Genomic DNA, 17,554 nt, shown 5'->3' on the forward strand with positions numbered 1-17,554 from the left:
AATCGAGGGGCCGCGCTCACCTGTGTTGTTTGAGCAATACGGGCGATTCACAATAGTGCGCCTCCAAGAGTTTGCGACGCTTTGGCCCATCTCAACGCGCGAAATTTGTCGACCCTTTCCAAACGCGCTTTGGGTCGACAAATTTCGCGCATTGTGATTGGCTAACGCGTTGCATACTCTGGGAGGTGCACTACTGCGAAACGCCCGTATATAGGCGGCGCCCTTTACCAAACCTTGCGCGAAGAATTATTTTCACCGTTAAGTGTGCGTTTGTGTGCCGTTTCTCAAGTGCTCTTCGTCCGACAAAGTGATTTATTTAGGGGAGGGCTCTATGTGTGCGGTGGTCCCTTTGTGGCATGAAACTTAACGAAGTCCAATCCTTCCGGGTTAGTTTCGATTTCATTCTAAATCGAGTATGTCTAAATTTGATTAGCAAACAACGGGAACTCGCTACAGTTTCATATATCTGAAACAAGGATATCCCCGGCCAAGTGCTCCTTGGCTTCAGCAGTAGAATCGGATTTTCCAATTAAGGCATCCACATTCAGAGTTCTGAAATAATTACATTTTTTTAAGTGGCAACTTCAAACTATTCATGGTGATAAAGTTACACCAAAAGTCTTTGTGTCGATTTGCAGCAAACTCGCCATTGGTTCCAATGGTGAAACAGCTTGGTGCTTGGAGGCGGTGGAGTTTGGAGAGGATGCTAACTCAGGATCCAACCAAGGGCACTCAAGCAAAACGTGGGATGCTAGATGATTGGTGAGGTGTGTCAGTTTGAAGGAGGGGGAGCGTTAAGGTAGGTTACCAAAGGTATAGGAGAGCCATAGGCTGGGAATATGTCCTAGGGTATAGGAGGCCCATTGGACTGGGGTGTGAAGATGGAGCGCAGGATGTCACTGATGTTGAAACCCATGTTTATTTATTTACTTTTTGCTTAACTTGCTTCCTTCACGACGGAAAAGCTTCAGAGCTCATGGTTCAAGCTACCCAACTGCCTGAATTAAGCCCAGCTTAGGGGCTTTGTATACAACTGTGGGCGGCAACTCAACCGCATTGTTCTTGGAGGAAACACGAAAATAGTCATCCAGAAATGCCATTAATGTAGATTGACGTTGGGCTTCTAAGCAGTGAAGTCTGCAAAATGACAGAGTGGATAATGCTGTAGAGCCTTAAGCTTTTTCCCCAGGAGTGTCTTCGTTTTTTGATTTCCAACAGTGTTTTGTTAAGTGGCCTTTTTATCTCCAATACACGTATTTTGTAAAAAGTGTCATTTCCTACATTAAGTGCCCTTTTGCACCGCCATTAAAAAAGAGTGGCATCGAGCCCGCCCCCCCCCTATGCTACAATTTGTCGAGTTACTAGTGGGGGTCCGACAAGACTTATTTTGTTGCAATTATTCAAAGTGCCGTAATTCTTATGCGCCTAACGGTACCTTTCGCAATCAGATGACTTCGTGGTGAGGGCTCTGAAATCTGTGTTGAAATTGGGGGAATAGGGGATTGGGAAAGATGGGGGATGACTTGCCCGGCCATGGACATTTGAAAAGCGGTTGGGGCGGGAGCGACAGCGTATATTCACTATGTAGGGGTGATGTTCATGATAAAGATGTACTGTACTCTGTATCAAATTCATGTAGAATCGTACATCACAATGGCATATATATTTATGGCTTTTTAAAAAATTGCTTTCCTTTTTAGTGAAATTACAAACATTTTAGTCGTTGGGAAAGTAAATTCTTCACAGTCAGCTTTAATTTTTTTGATCATCACAAAAAAAATGTGGGGGGTGATTCGATAGCCCATCTCCCCACCTCAAAAATTGGGGGATATACACCCCCACCCCCGTGATTTACACTCATGGCTCGAGGCACGGTCGACTTGGAGGCTAGGGTCGTTTTTCAATTATCAACCTCGTCTCAGGCTTCGTTGCCGAAACCAATCCCAGATTATGGGCCTGAAGCGTTTAAATCAAATTGGATTACTGTGAGTTTTTGCTCTTTTGCATCTTGTATGATATTTTGTGGCACTGTTAGGCTAATTAGTGCGCTTGCAGCTTCAAAGTCAGGTAGTAAAAAAACATCTGAAGCCTGAGACGGAACCGAAGTTGAATGTTGGAAAACGGCCCATATCATTCAAGCTGGGTGGTGACGGTTGTGGTTGTCTGGGCGACCGCTATACTCCAGGAGTGGGTCCTGCATTGGCGTCGGTGAGGGAGTTTGCTTTTCTTCTTCATTTTATGTCGAACCAAAGATATATGAATAATCTAAGACCAAGCATACCTGTCGAACATCGTAAAGGGTCTTTATTCATTTTTGTTATTTTGTTTTACGTGAAAGGATTCCATGAGTGCTTATACATGACTTCCCAACATCGCTCCATATAACCTACGTAATTACTCAAGGTTTGAAAATGCAACGCTCTGATAGGCGTCACTTCATGAGCTAATCACAAAAGTAATTGACACAATTTGTCCAGACTCTTCAAAAGAAGCACAGGTCAGTAGAAAAACAGAGACAAATCTTGGGAAAGTCAAAAACCAAAAGAACTATTCACAGGTTCCCTCTCCCCCCCCCTTCTGCGCAAACCTTTAAGTTTAAATATTTAGTTTTTCTCAAAAGTATAAATCAGCTGACCCAACAGGATTCCAAGAATGTGCATGCACCAGGATGGTTCCAGTCGGGTCCCCTATCAAAAAGACTGTGGATGTTACTCACAGATCAAATATTTGCCACTGTGTGCGTTCCAGTTGCTATTAGCAACCCCAACGTGATATTATAGTGTTGCCAAATACATACAAGGCTGGACTTTGGATTCAGATGGATAGGTGACGCAGTATGAACTCAAGGCTTGCAAATGCGCTTTATACAAATTACAGAGATGTTATTTTAATATTATCTTTTTACTGAAAGAAAATTCCAAACCTCAAGGCTTGTATATTCACACCCACCTACATTTTTCGAGATGTATTACGTTTTCCTCTCTTTGAACATCGTAATGTCATCTCTTGTGTTTAAACACGCAATTCAGCCTCCGTCATTTTATACTGATCTGCTACACACAACATTTTTGTTCTTCCTTCAACTGACGTTTGTATTTCCAACATACACTCAAAGATATTTATCTGCATAATAATCTTTCAAGTCATTCATTTCGTTTTCCATCACAGTATGTACATGTAGGCCTACCTGAATGATAGCTATACCGGGTAAGCCCGTATGGATATTACATAAACAACGCATTGAAATTTTCCTAAGAATCCCTTTTGGTGCATGTTCAAACTGTTCTTCAATATATGAACACTGTTTGAAATCTTTCTGGAGTTAATTAAATAGTAAAGTGCATATTTAGGAAATATTTAAAATTTACCAAGTTTTTCTACACAAGCAGGAAGCTGTTAGTGTGACTTTCCAGGAAGATACTCTTCAGTTTGCATGTTTTCATGTTCACATTTTGAACCCCAATTTTGCTCTATAAAATCATCTCTGAGAAAAGGTTGCTGTCTTGCTTACCGCATTGACTTCTGTTTCTTACGGTTTTCTGGAATTGGTTGCAAAATAGGGAATGTATATGAACCCGGATATCACACCAGGTACAATAGAGATGCAGTCTTCGTTAGACAGGATGCGATATCTTAAGCAAATATTAATTTGTAGAGCTCATTACTGGGGCAACTGATCCAGAGGTCACCAATTTCAGGTCACCCCGCCCATTATCTCGCCCATTTTGTGTGCAGTCACCAATTATATCTGTATCGAAGTTGGTTCCACAGTTCCTACCAAGTGTCAGTGGCATGTTGTGTCCACCTTTTATCTTCTGCTTTCTAAATAGCTCACATAAACCCAAGCAAAGCTTTATGACGGTCATAAAATTGATACAACACCAATAATCTTTAAACACTAAATAGCATATGGGCAACAGAATCGTTGATGAACAATTCTCCTTAATCTGTACACGAGAAGCACTTTTGAAGTCAAATATATACAGGTGGTTTTCACTGAAATATAACGTTTTCAGAACAGGCAATAACTAGCTAGATATATATATACTGTGGACAAACTAAAACAAAACAGCATAAAAGTTTACATTTTCTACATCTCTCCATTACACAAGTAACAAACTGCCTACATTTCCAGCGTGTATTTTTTGCCGAGATTTAAACGCAAAAAATGGTCCCGAGCATCCATGAAAATACCTTCTTCATTATGAAGTAGGTACGGTACATAAAAAGTAGTACATAAACCAAGTTGTGTTGGCTTAATCGCAACAAAGCTACGACGGTAACAATATTTCAGTGTTCAAAATAATTTTTATTAATTCCAGGGAAAAAGTCCTTTCCTTTCTGGTTTTCAGTAGCTTATTTGCAAATCACCTGTCTACGTGAGTCGAAAGACGAACAAATTGTGTGGGATGATTTTACACTTTCAAAATAACGGAATCCTCCACAAGAAAATTGAATTGCACTAAATCTAGAAAGAAAAGTTCATCACACTATGACTGCAAGATAATTGGAGGAGTCGTGATTCCCTGTCAAATTCTAATTCATCTTCGGATGTCAGGCGTAGCGAATTTGATTATCACTGGTTCTCTGCACATTGTGTTGATTCAACCAACGACTGACTATTCCTTCTCCTGCATTCCAGCGTTACTTATTCCCCTCTTCTCCTTGGGTATCTTTGCTCTTTTATTCTTTTTGCCCAAGATGTGCATCAGTTCTGCGGGCATGTAGTAAGGCTTCTCCGGGGAACCGTCGTTCCGCTCCAGATCTTCCAGGAAGCACAGGAACAGCGTGTCCACACCCATGTCGTACACGCCGAAGGCCACGGCGGCGATCACGTAGGTGAAGACAGCGATGACCAAGATGGGCGCCCAGATGTAGTTGAGGGGTTTGGTCTCCTGCAGCAGAGGGTTGTTCTCCCACGTGAAGAAGTAGAAGGAACCGACTGTGACCCCAAGGGTGACCGTCAGCTTGAAGATGAACAGCATAAAGCTAGTGATGCTGTTGAGGACGGCGGCGCGAAGAATGTTCCGCATGAGGAGGCAGAAGGCGTCCCTCGCGGCAGCGCAGAAGGAGCGGCCGTAGACAGCGATCTCAATGTAGGCGTTCCGGTTGATGTAGCGGATGAACTTCTCCAGACACCAGAAGAAGCACTTACAACAGCACAACATGAACTTGGCGATTAGGTTTCCCACACCGCAGCCCTTTATTCTCTTTTCCGCGTACTCGAGCATAACTCGAATGATCTGGATTATGGTGACGATCAAGGAGCCAAAGGCTAAGGAGCCGAGGTGGTACCGGACAGCCCTCCACATAGAGCTCAGGATGGGGATCGCTGGGATGTCTGCTGGCTTGCTGAAAGCCCAGTAGAAGGATGCAAAGGCCCCGGCTAGGGACATCTCCCCAAAGGCAATGATAAAATTGACCATCCAGAAGAGCCCAAACACCATGTAGATTTGGAAATACAGGCGATAGACGGGCGTGTCGAAACTGGAAAACTCGCACTTGGCCGGGAACGAACTGTTTTCGTCAAAGATCTCTTTGTCACATTCGGTGCCATTCGCAACACTGTGCCCCTCCGGTGCATCAATGACCTTGTAGGTTGCCTTCCCTGTGGACGCTAAGAAGACCATGACGAAAGCCCAGAAGACAGCGAAGACGATCTGCAAGAGGAAAGGAATGATGGGAGCAAAGAGTGTGGTGATCATCATACCAAGGGCACGACTGGCCTCCTCCAGCAGCGCCGTGGCGATACGGATGCGCTTGAACAATCCCAAGATGAGCAGCAGCAGGATGACCCCAACCACGGTCAGGATGATGGAGAATGCCAGCCAGATATTTGGTGACTGCAGGTAGCAGTTGATATCCAGATAGTTGAAGCCGGAATCTCCGATGTTGCCACACTTGCTGGAGTCGATGTACTGGAAATACCGCGAGTAGCAGAAGTAGTTGCCAAAAGCTACCAAGGCAACAAAAAGGAGAATCACGCCCCAGACGACGATAGACGCTATCCACTGCATAGCAACCAGGAGGAAGAAGCAGAAGAGCATTGCAGCTCCCAGCGCGGCCAGGATGAAAGGCCACGTGCTCAAGAAGTCATCCACAAGGTTCTCGATGAGCTCTATCCCGTACACAAAGTCAACCAGTTCCTTGAGGGTGTCTACTTCGTCCTGGGTCACGTTCCGACCGTTTTCAGTCTTGCCGTCCGCGTTCCCAATTTGCACGGGCAAGCACCTGCCGGCAAACGGTGAGGACGGGAGATAGTAGTTGGCGCATTTCTCATCACGGACAAGATCCCACATTCTGTTGGGATCATTACCGACATACGCCTTGGGATTGACGTCATACAAACAGATGAAATCATCCCAGTTGACTTTGTCCAAATCAATTAAGTTAGTGAGGTACTTTTCAACGATAGAAAAAGCCTGGGTCGGACACTGCTGGACACAAACCTGAGGAGTAGGGCAGGATAACGTCACCAGGACACTCGAGGACAGACAGGCCAGCCAATCGAAGTAGAAGACGAAGGGCTTGTCCGCGACCTCCTTGCTCTTGCCGCATATCTGGCCGCGGTAGTCGGAGGGGTAGATGAGCGTGTCCGGGTTGCCGTACAGGAGAGAAAAGACGGCCACCACCGCTACACCAGCCAGGAAGAGAACGAAGATGAAACAGCAAATCACATCCGTGCAGCTACGGTTGCGGATCGGTCCCTGGAATGTCGGGTCGTACTGACGCGGTTTCCCGTATTTCTTCTTCAACTCCGGGTCGTCATCTTCCCGCTCATCAGCCTGATGTGGTTGACTGATCTGCTCCACCGATGTGGTCTTCCCTTTTTTCTTCCCGCCTGAACCCATTTTTTAGTTGTTTTGGGCCCAAATGTAACGCAAAACTTAGGGGCGAAGTAAGTTTCGCAAATTGACACTACATTAGCTTGAATGGTTTGGATCTGGCTTGCTCATGCCACGAAGCCTTTAAATATAACGCAGTGGTCTTACTGTTTCACGGTGAAATACCGGACTTTGCTCAATTTATACTTCAACCCAGCATTTTGTTTCTACTGTATCGTAGCACACGACTAATGCCTGGTACTGCATAGCCTATCTATTGTTTGTCGAAGAGTTAACAATTAACTCCAAACCATTATGTCCTGCTCATTATAAATATCAATTTGTAATCACTGGAAATGACACAGCTCTGCCACATCATGTTTATTTGGGCCCCTTTCTTGAATTATTTCTTTTCGAAACTCCGTTTCAAAGAAAAGTAAAAGCCTGGTTCCAATACAGCGGCACCATCCGATATGATTTCTCTATAATGCCCTAACCCTTGGGCTGTAGTGAAAGGTTTATGAATATTGTTACCACCCAATATTTTCTTTCTGGAAACTGCACTTTTGGAAGAAACCACACTGACCTAAAAACAGACAGTTCAGGCGCAATGGTGATATCCAAATAATATTTTTATGACCGTTTCTTGATACAGAATTTAAAAGTGTGCAATTACAGTATGAAGAGTCATTGGGCATATAATATTGCACACTTCTGGCAAAGCTATAGATTCAAGACATCGTTGCTTAATTAATTAAGTGGTAATTTCAGTGGTAAGATGACAGACCAAACACAATGTTTCAGAAGACTCTGATCCTTAAGAATTCATGGGAAGAAGGATGCTTAAAAATCCATTGTTCATACAGATTTTTTTTCTAGAATTCTGCTGACCTCTTTTAGACCAGTTGGGATTGAATACAACAGTAATTTACTCAAAGATCATAGAGAGCCTTTGCTTTCTGAAAACCAAAACCGAGTCCGGAAAACGTATTTAGCGCCCTCATTTGTTATGGAAAACGAGTCTGGCCACCGCCTCAACTGATTCCGTTGAACTTCGTCCGTACTTACATGTACATACGTACCGCGTACTACTAGTACATACAATTTTTTATGCAAGTCCGCTGCGTCAGAATGTTGTGGCTATGGCTCAAATGAAAGGTGAGGAATCGCAGCCACCAGCCAATTAATGGCGGGCACAACGCCTGCTTGTTGACCCGGCTGCCCACAGCACGGCGGTGCATGAGCTGACAGAGGCAAGGAGAGAGCTGCTGCCACCGCCTGTCAAAATCCACACGCATGTCGTTCGTCTGGAATCAAGTTGAAGTACATGTAGGCTACATAGGCCTATACGCAGTTGAGAAGTAGGACTCAGTAACTTCAGTTCCGAAATCATGGATTTTTATCTCCTGGTGGTATCACACTTGTATATAGGTTAAACCTCTAGGTTCTCTCCAGTTCACTGTGCATGATAGACACCGCAATGTGAAGCTTATGCCACCCGTTCAGGAGAACTAAGGACAGAGGCCTTTTGAGATTTTGAAGCAAGAACATGGCGGACAAGTCATGGGGGAAAACGAACGCTTCGTCGGCAACGCAGGGAAATAAACCCGTTCCCATGAAGTTGTTCTCAACATGGGAGGTTGAGAGAACGGCTCCCAATTGTATCCCTAGGTAAGTTTAAAATCTTTTAAACTGGTTGTAACATTTATAAGCAAAGTGATGTGTGTTCTTTATCATCGGCACCTATGTACCGGTATCATGGTTGTGTAAGGAAACAAAATCTAGATTACTTTTATGAAGCAACTCACCTACAAACATGACAAATGTCGGCGGTGATGCCCACTTTCATATCGGAAAGATTGTGTTGTGAAAAGAGGACAGAGCTTTGCTCTCTGAGGTATATTATGAGGTAAAATGTAATTTAATGTAACGTAGGTGACACGACGAAGAGCTGTGACAGACATGACAGAAGATGAACTGTTAAAGCCAGGCTAAGTTTTAGGCCGGTGTAATGATACATGATACTACTAGGCCTAGGCTACAAAAGTACATCGTACAAAACAAGTACAAGTAAATTTAGGCCCATTTCTTTATCCACGGCTTCCCTTCGTCATGTACCCCCAGAACTGTGGGGTCTGAAGTCCACTCCTCTCCCGCGAGAGGAGAGGAGCGGACGTCAAACCCCACAGTTCTGGGGGTATTCGTCATGTTAATTGCCTCAAATTATGGCTAAGGCATGTGAGGTAGGCCGTCCGAGTAACTTACATGTAGACCCAACTTGTTTGATATTACAACATGATCTGGCAACGTCATGAACGTCTTAGCAAATTAGCAGAAGGCCCAGTGGCTTTTTGTCAAGTCCTACATTGCATTGCATTGCAGTACCCGTAGGCATTTTACCCCATTTTACATACACACCCACTTCTCTTTCATGTCATTTATGTTTGAAGGAATACTCCGTCACATCCTGTGTTTGGTTTGAAAACCTAAACCATGCTTACCAATACCGTAGGCTACATGTGTACATGTACATACATGCAGGTGCCTTTTTTTAACATCTTTTGTTCCCCAAACTTTTCGTGATGAAGGAAGGTGAGGTTTGTCATGTTCATGCAATTTTACGTCACATGTACACAGAAACCACAGTTAATCGTCAGACAGAAGATTCCGAAATGCTGGAGAATCTTGGTGTTGAAATGACAAATGTGGAGGTCTCCTCACTTCACTCACTTGATCATGTACATTTAAATGTATACATTTGCATTTTCATTAAATCCAAAATTTAAGCACAAAAATGCCCTTAGTACATGTATGTCAAGGTAGATATTGAAACTGAGGTGGTACTGATAGTGAACTCAAACCTGTGAACATTGGTTTTAAATACCGAGTAATTGGGGGAAATATGTCCCCTCTGAAAGTTTTTCCGTTTTTTAGCCTGATCATAATTTTTTTGTTGCAGTTTTGTTACAGTTTGAAGAGTGCCCCAATAAGTAAACAATGACAGAAATGAATTTTCATTTTCCTTTTGAAATTGTATGTACAGGTTGTAATGTCTTATTTTATAACACTTCCTTTTCTTATGTACGTCCGACACCAAAATGACACCCTGTATGTCATTTATATTTACCCCAATTTCTCGGTATTTAAAACCAATTTTTCAGTATCATATAAAAGCCAAATTCTTGAATGTTGTTAGAAATGAAGTATGTTTCATGAAAGTACACATATACACCATAAGCTTCAAAATGATGTATAATTGTCACATTTGGACCAGTTTGAAATTTTGACCTGGAGGTTGATGTTCCCGTGGAACTGCCCCCATTCCATTGTACCATTGGATTTTGCACTTTCATAATGTAACATTGTTGACCAAAGTAAGGTAACATCCTATGAAAGCAGAACAGAAAACAAAATCACATTTACATGTACCAGAAGAAGACATGTACATGTACTGTATAAACAAAAAAGTGTACATCATGCACATGATCATTGATGCTGCCTGTACACAAATTGTATGCTGAACAATAGCCTCTAGTAGTTCATGTACTTACCATAAATGGATAGGATAAGTAAGTACAGGTATGGGTATATATCTAACACAATGGAAGGCTAATCAAGCCGTGACCCCAACAAACACTTTGTTATCTGCCAGTAGAGGTTACCTGTACATGTATGTGTTGCTGGTGGGTGTCTCAGAGGCTGGCCGTTGCCATTTAAATATCATTACAGTGAATGCATAAATAGTTTTACCCAAGCCTATCCTAGAGGAAGAAAGAAATATGGTACATGTACACATGCACATTACCCTCTAAATATGAGACGTCAAGAGGTCTGTGAACACCACCACTCCTGCAGGTTGTGACTCATGTCTTTGGCCCATATACAACAAGCTAATCAATTGGCTTTTCTGACAGGTGGCTGTTGTTGTGTACATGATGGTTGATTGAGCTTGGGAAACACCTTCATATGCATGAACAGTTAGTCATTGTATTGATTGGGATGGTATTAGGTCTGCTCTTTTGATGTCACAGTCCTGTGTTTCCCACAAGTGGCTGCTAAAACTGTGTTGGGTCATTGGTACAAAAGTAAAAGAATCATTCACAAAGTGTTCAAAATCCCAAATAGCTGTCAGAACACCAGACATAGTGACAAATGTATTACTTTATACTCAATGAAAATAAAACCCCATTTAAAGTCAATGAGACAAATCTCCATTTTGAATGATTGAGAGGTACCGGTACCCGGTTACAAGAAAAAGCCAACCAAAAGGTGATATTTCTAAGAATTTTGGCTGCTCATACATGTACAAGTTGTCGGCAAAATGAGAGTGGTCTGCACACTGGTCCATCTTGGCATAGTGGAACATTCAGTTCTCCAATTCAACAAAAGTTCACCTCATGCTCATCAATGTGTCAGGAGATTCTAACAGCAACAGTTACATGTACCGGTACATATTACATGTGAATTATACCGGTACATGTTTGTGTATCGGCAAACCATTGTTACTGTAATGTGTATGCCTGTAGAACAGTATTTAAAATAAAAAGAAATGAGGTACATTTAAAGAGAATACATGTACATGGATATGTACCGGTACTGCCAAAAAAAAAATCAACCATATTGAACAAAAGAAAATAGGCTGCATGTACAGTGTACAGGTATGTAATTGCAAAAATATACTAAATGTAATGGAAACTGAAATCTGAGCTCTTTGGGTTGGCAAAATTTAACTTTACGTTTACATGTAGTTTTAATTTTCTTTGTACTTCATGTATATACCTAGCTTCAACCTTTCAAAATTTCATGCCATGTTCATAATCCAATTAGTATTAAAAAAAATGCTTGCCATGTACAGTACATACATGTGTACATTGCTGGTTTACTATGGTACCGAGCATGTCGTGATACAGTGTACGCCATGCCATTGGCATGAAGGTGTTTAAAAATTGTCCGCAGACAAAGGGAACCCTAAGTGTCTGGTTTGGTTTGAGGGTTCACTTGAGTTCATGGAAACATCCAAGAGACCTTAACCAGTCCTCATGGGAACAGTACTTCCATTCACTGTGTGTACATGTACACTGTACATGTACATGTACAGTATAGGAGTAGTACCGGTACAAGTGTACATGTACAATACAGTGCACCACAGGATATACATGTACATGTACATCACTGACCTTCTGTCAAGGTCGGGTGAAGTGTTGTGTCTGCCTGGACTCAGACTACATGTACCTTTCCTTTAGTTGTCACAGACCATTTTCAGGTTACTCAACAAGTACATGTACAGTACTATGAGAATACACAGTTACACTGTGCGCAGCATTTCATGCGTGGATGACATGCTACATGCACATGTACAGATATAGTACCTTACTGGTACATATACCTGTATACCGGTATGTACCGTACATTAACATGTGTGTAAATAACATTTTGAATTGACATGAAATGACCTGTACATGTATTGTAACTGGTCCATGTGTACATAATTTGCCCCATGGCCAAACTGTTGTTGAGTTACATGTACATGTACCTGTATGTGTTGTGAATGTGATATTCGTACAAATATTTAGGCCTACAGGTACACTGTATGATACGTAATGTATGCATGCACCTTTACCTGGGAAGGGCTGTGCACTCCATGTACATGTAGTTAGTCCTGAAAATCTGAAAGATGTGACTCATCTTGTCTTGTTCTTACTCACGATGTCGCACATGTGGCCTGTACACGTGACATGCAACCAGCAGGAAATCACAAAATGTCGCCAGCCTGCTGTGAAATTATCCCACTATGAGTGTTGCAACAGGTGCTGTGCATTTCCACATTTTTACAGTCTGGACTAGTCCTGAAAATCTTCTTTTGTTTGAAAGGTCAATATGTTGCCAGTACTCATGTGTATTACATGTATTTACCATTAGTTCTAGAAACTCCAAAATGTTGAGTAAAAGTCAGTGTTTGTGTTTCATCGTGCTAAAGGAAAAGGAACATATACAGTACATCCTTGTACGTATGCATTGTACCAGTACTTTTCATACCTCTATGAGTATCTTTTTTATCCTCACTTAATTTCGTAATAGTTACAGCGTTTATTCAGTAGTACATGTACCTGCACATGTACATGTGAGTTCATTTAATTTGATCTGATTTTTTTTATTTTACTCGTCATCATAATTTTACAACTTTTGCCAAAAATAAGGTTCTAATGTCCACATGGACATGTACTCGTGCCATACCGGTAAGTACCGGTACTTTCAGGTTTGCCGTACTTGTACGTGCATGTTCAAATCCATTTCCCACACATTTTCCCACTGAAAAAATACATGTACTTGTACATCATCTACCCGGTACATCCTTGAAGAAAAGGCTTTTGCCATTCATACAAGTATGTACGCGTACATGTACTTGTATGCACATGAAGTGGACTTTCAGACAAGTGATTTTTTTTTCAAAAATGAAAGTAACAGGTAAACAATAACCCTAATAGTCCAAATGTACAGTATACACCCTGGGGGTTAGGGTTAAACAAAGTTCTAACCTCATAGTTGCTTTGGTTTTTGGGTTTGTCTGGGAGGGAGGCATTTTTTTGCTCGCCATGTTCCATGTTTACATGTACTGGTAACATACTCAGTCATTATTTTAGGGATGGGGCTAGTTGAGGGTGTTGAAAGATACAGTAGAATGCCACTATACCGAACATGTGGCTGTACATCATCCTTGGCTCCCAGTATGTTGTGCACAAAACCTACCGAACACTATGCAGTTAGCGTGGACCTTGGCATGTTCGTTATAGCAGCGTTCCACTGTATATGGATGCAACTCTCTGTCCCACAGCTTCTACATGTACATGCAGTGTGGTAAGTAGTAAGTACATGTACATGTAGCACTTCTGCATGGTACATGTACATGTTCAGGTACATGGACCTACTTGACCAATATGTAAACATGCTGTACTTGTACATGTGCATGTCTGCCTGCAGCAGTTTACCAGTACAAATAAAACATGAAAGAAGTTGAGTGGTTTCATTCATTTCACTCACTGTTCTCATAGTCTTGCCATCTCACAGTCACACCTGGGGTCTGGACAAAGGCAGATGTGGGTCTTGTGGTCAAACCAAATAGAGGTACTACCCATGCTACAATGTACATGTAGTCCATGATTACCTCACTTACCTTGAATACTGCTCATGTGTTATAAGGACAGTTTTCCCACAAACCAGATTGTTTCGGGAAGAATTTTAATTATGAAAATTAAATTCATGCATGCACTGTTTCAAGGCAAGTTTGAACTACCACCTGCATAACATGTACGGTACATGTACACGTATTTGGTAGACCTATTATGCAGTTGCTATTGGTGCATTTTATGCAACATGCAGGACATTCAATTTTTTTTTAAAAATGTTGGTGATTGGATAAGCACATACAGTTCATGTACGGTACATGTGGATTTTTTTCTGGGATATTTTTATGTACTCGTATACAGTCGTTAATGTTGCACTGGTGTACAAAACAGTTCATTATCCAGTTCATTAAAAAAGGATGGATCGTTATCTGCATGAAAGGCCAACTTCATCCCAGTTTCCATAGGCACTTGTTTTTTACACGTGTACATAGATTTCATGTGGATGCACTGTTCTGTTCAGTGAAGTTTTAAATGTGTACATGTACATGTACCACACATTCATAGTACATGTATGATAAAATACATGTACATGTACATTGTGAACATGTACTTATGTACATATTCATATTGCATGAGTGCATAGGTTCTTATGAAATTGTACATGTACATGTACACACGTACATGTACATATGAGCTTATGGGGTCCATTGCGCACTGAATTTAGTAAAAGAAAATGAAAACCACAAATGCAGCTGCTTGCAGTCTTATCTGGCGGTATTCCCATTTGTCTTTGACAGTATTTACCATCACTGAACCTGAATGAAGTCCCTTTACTCAGGCCAAATAATCTCTACTCTTGCACATCTTGTTTATCCTTAAGTGATTGATTGGATTTCGCTTCTCCCCATTGCAGGTTATGTACTCTACGGTTAACACACCTGGTGGTGCTGAAGACGCTAGAAACTGACTTGGGTTCTGTCATTATTGCCGTGCGCATGCAGGTATGTGTCACTCCACACATTTGTCCATGGACACAGTGTAACGTCTGTTGAATATGAACATTCTCTGTACATCACGCTGTCCACTTGATAAAAAAATAAATAACCTCTTCTTACAAAATGAAAAAAAGAAAAATTGTCTGTAAGATCTTTGCCATGCAGTGGCCCCTTTCCGCTTCCCCTTCTCCTGATATAATGCCTGTGTGCACTCACCGGTATACGTACATGTATGTATGTGGAAATGTGGATATAGACACGTGAGTACCGTCACAACACACATGTACGGGCATGTACCGGTACTTGTGCTGGGAGCCAACGAAGCCAACCACCATTGAAACCAAAATCATGCACATGATGTGGCACGGTGTGCATGGGCCTTTTCATTTAAACGAAAATGACAACAAAATGCTGATAGCAAAGCTACCAATAATTCCTGAACCTTTTTCAACCTTATCCTTGCATTACAGCATTTGTAAAGCATAAATGAAAGCATTTTACAGAGAATATGAAGCTGAAAATCAGTATTTACAGTGTATCTGTGAAGTCAGCGATAGCGCTGCAGTCAAACTGCTGATTGAACTGAACTGTAATTCATTGATAATCGCATATTCTGAAACAATCCGAACCAAGCTGAGCGGTTCAGATTTCAGCATTTATGATGTGGTACGCAACTGTACATGTAGCACTCAGAATAAATGTGGCATGAGGAAAGAGCAGTAAAAGAGAAAGTGTATTGAATTTTTGAAGTGCTCCATTCAGGTCCACGTTGCTGTCATCGACTCAAAGACAAGTCCAGAAACTGCCAAACTTGCAAGCTTGCGTGGTTGTGCCATCAGCCCAACCGGTGACGCATGCAACTTGCGATTGCCTTTCGTTTTTAGTACTAGTGTTTCTTTGCTGTAGTTGAAATTCGCTGGATCTTAAAATTGTTTTCAAATCCTGAATTTAAAAAAATGCAGTTGATTCATTAGAATGAAGCATAATACAAAACGTTCTGCCAACTGCTTACTGGCTACAGTGGCCTAAAATACAAATCACAAACATAGGAAGGCCTGACGTTTCGATCCTGCCGGTAGCAGAATCTTTCCTACATGTAAAGGCAAAAATGAAAACTGATTGATTGACCCTCTCCTGTTGACTACTTTGGCTGGTGCATTTCAGCCACGAAATGAACCTGCCAATTTGTACATGTACCATCAGCCTGGTACCGGTATTTGTCTTCCAAAGGATACAATGCAGATGCCATACTGGTTGTACCGGTAGGTTGGCAATGGAATGTTTTTCATGAAATAGGAAAAAGACGTGACTCACTTGAATCAACTTGGATCAAGTATTCTGTAAACAATCAGACTGCATTTTTTGATGTGTTAAAGGCAGTGCGTAGGATTTGCAAGATCTAAAAAATGGGACCGTCAAATCATCTTGAAGTAAATAGTGTCGGACAATCTGTGAAATCTTCCCGCCAGGAATGCTCTCATTTTCCAGAAGAGAGAAATTTTATGTTTATTCCAAAGATCCAGACAGATGATGAAACTTGTTAGCACCATACTCAGTTGTTTGATCTTATGGACTTAAAGTCAAGTAGTCTGGTACAGCACCAGGAGCTGCATTTACAATGTACATGTACTTGTACCCTTATTTCAATCAGTCAGCTGTTTGACATAGATTATAATCATTGTTGATGACGTGCTCTACCAGTATGGTACATACATGTACATGTACATTGTACATCAGGTACATACATGTACATGTGTGGAAATGTCTGGAGACAACACACACTTTTCGAACATACACGTACAGTACATGTATCATAGGCACTCAATGAAATCATTCCTGGGTAAACTTGCCCTTTTGAGCATGCATCTGCCACTTCTAACAGTGTAATTAAAAATTCAACAGCCTCTGTCCTGCTCTTCAGCTCTTGGGTAGTGTCTAGAGGGTGAAGGCTGACAACGTCTGTTTGACTGTGATTCTCTGCGCTCTTTGAAATTCTTTCAGCAGAACTGTTTACAGCACCATCGCCCATCTCTCACATTCCATGTAACAGGCCTGTTATCCTTTCCCTAGACTCAGAGAGTCAAATATAAACAACCCCATTCTCCTTGTGATTGGATTCTTTTCTCGATCCTCTGTTTAAATGTCAGGATATTTCTCAGCAGGCTTGTTGCTGCAGCAATGCTAGTACACATACATGTATGCAATACATACAGGTACTGTATACTGTGTGATATCCTCAGTTCAGTAGTAAACGCATTCGTGTGGTTACAGTGAGTTGCCATACCGTACCGGTACGTTGTAAGGAGGATTATTGACCAAAACTCTAAATCTCTCTCAAGAAAATGAAGTGATGCTTAAACCTGTGTTATTTCACTCCTTAACGCACTGTGAAATATACCGGTACGGTACATGTACATGTACACGTAGATGCACTATGTTTGAATTTTGTGTATTGTACCCGTATGTACTGGTACCTTGGCAGGCCTTCACTGAGTTAAGGGGACACTTTCTCACGATAAGCAAATTAGGACAGGGTTGGGGAAACATTTCTCTTTCTGCACAACTTTACCGGTCAAGGGATTGGCTCACATGCATTAATATTTTAAAGCTC

General features: G+C 41.7%; 1 protein-coding gene and 1 pseudogene across 3 annotated transcripts in view; one reads left to right on the plus strand and one right to left on the minus strand.

Annotated features, from left to right (window-relative positions):
* Positions 1-2,284: 2,284 nt before the first annotated feature.
* Positions 2,285-7,017, minus strand: LOC110979506 (choline transporter-like protein 2 pseudogene; annotated as a pseudogene).
* A 937-nt stretch (positions 7,018-7,954) lies between these two features.
* Positions 7,955-17,554, plus strand: part of LOC110979488 (phosphofurin acidic cluster sorting protein 2-like) — a 61,838-nt gene continuing 52,238 nt past the window's right edge. For 2 of the 3 annotated variants that reach the window (XM_022235319.2, XM_022235321.2), the window contains exons 1-2: positions 7,955-8,495; positions 14,862-14,949. In XM_022235319.2, coding sequence (XP_022091011.2) covers positions 8,374-8,495; positions 14,862-14,949 — 210 coding nt within the window. In that variant the 5' untranslated portion in view covers positions 7,955-8,373. The remainder of the gene's footprint in view (positions 8,496-14,861; positions 14,950-17,554) is intronic. The other variant, XM_022235322.2, reaches the window with a different exon arrangement.

This window comes from Acanthaster planci, linkage group LG01 (genome assembly GCF_054643075.1).
Source record: "Acanthaster planci isolate LZ-2023a linkage group LG01, COTS_SCS, whole genome shotgun sequence".
In the NCBI taxonomy this organism is placed as follows: domain Eukaryota; kingdom Metazoa; phylum Echinodermata; class Asteroidea; order Valvatida; family Acanthasteridae; genus Acanthaster; species Acanthaster planci.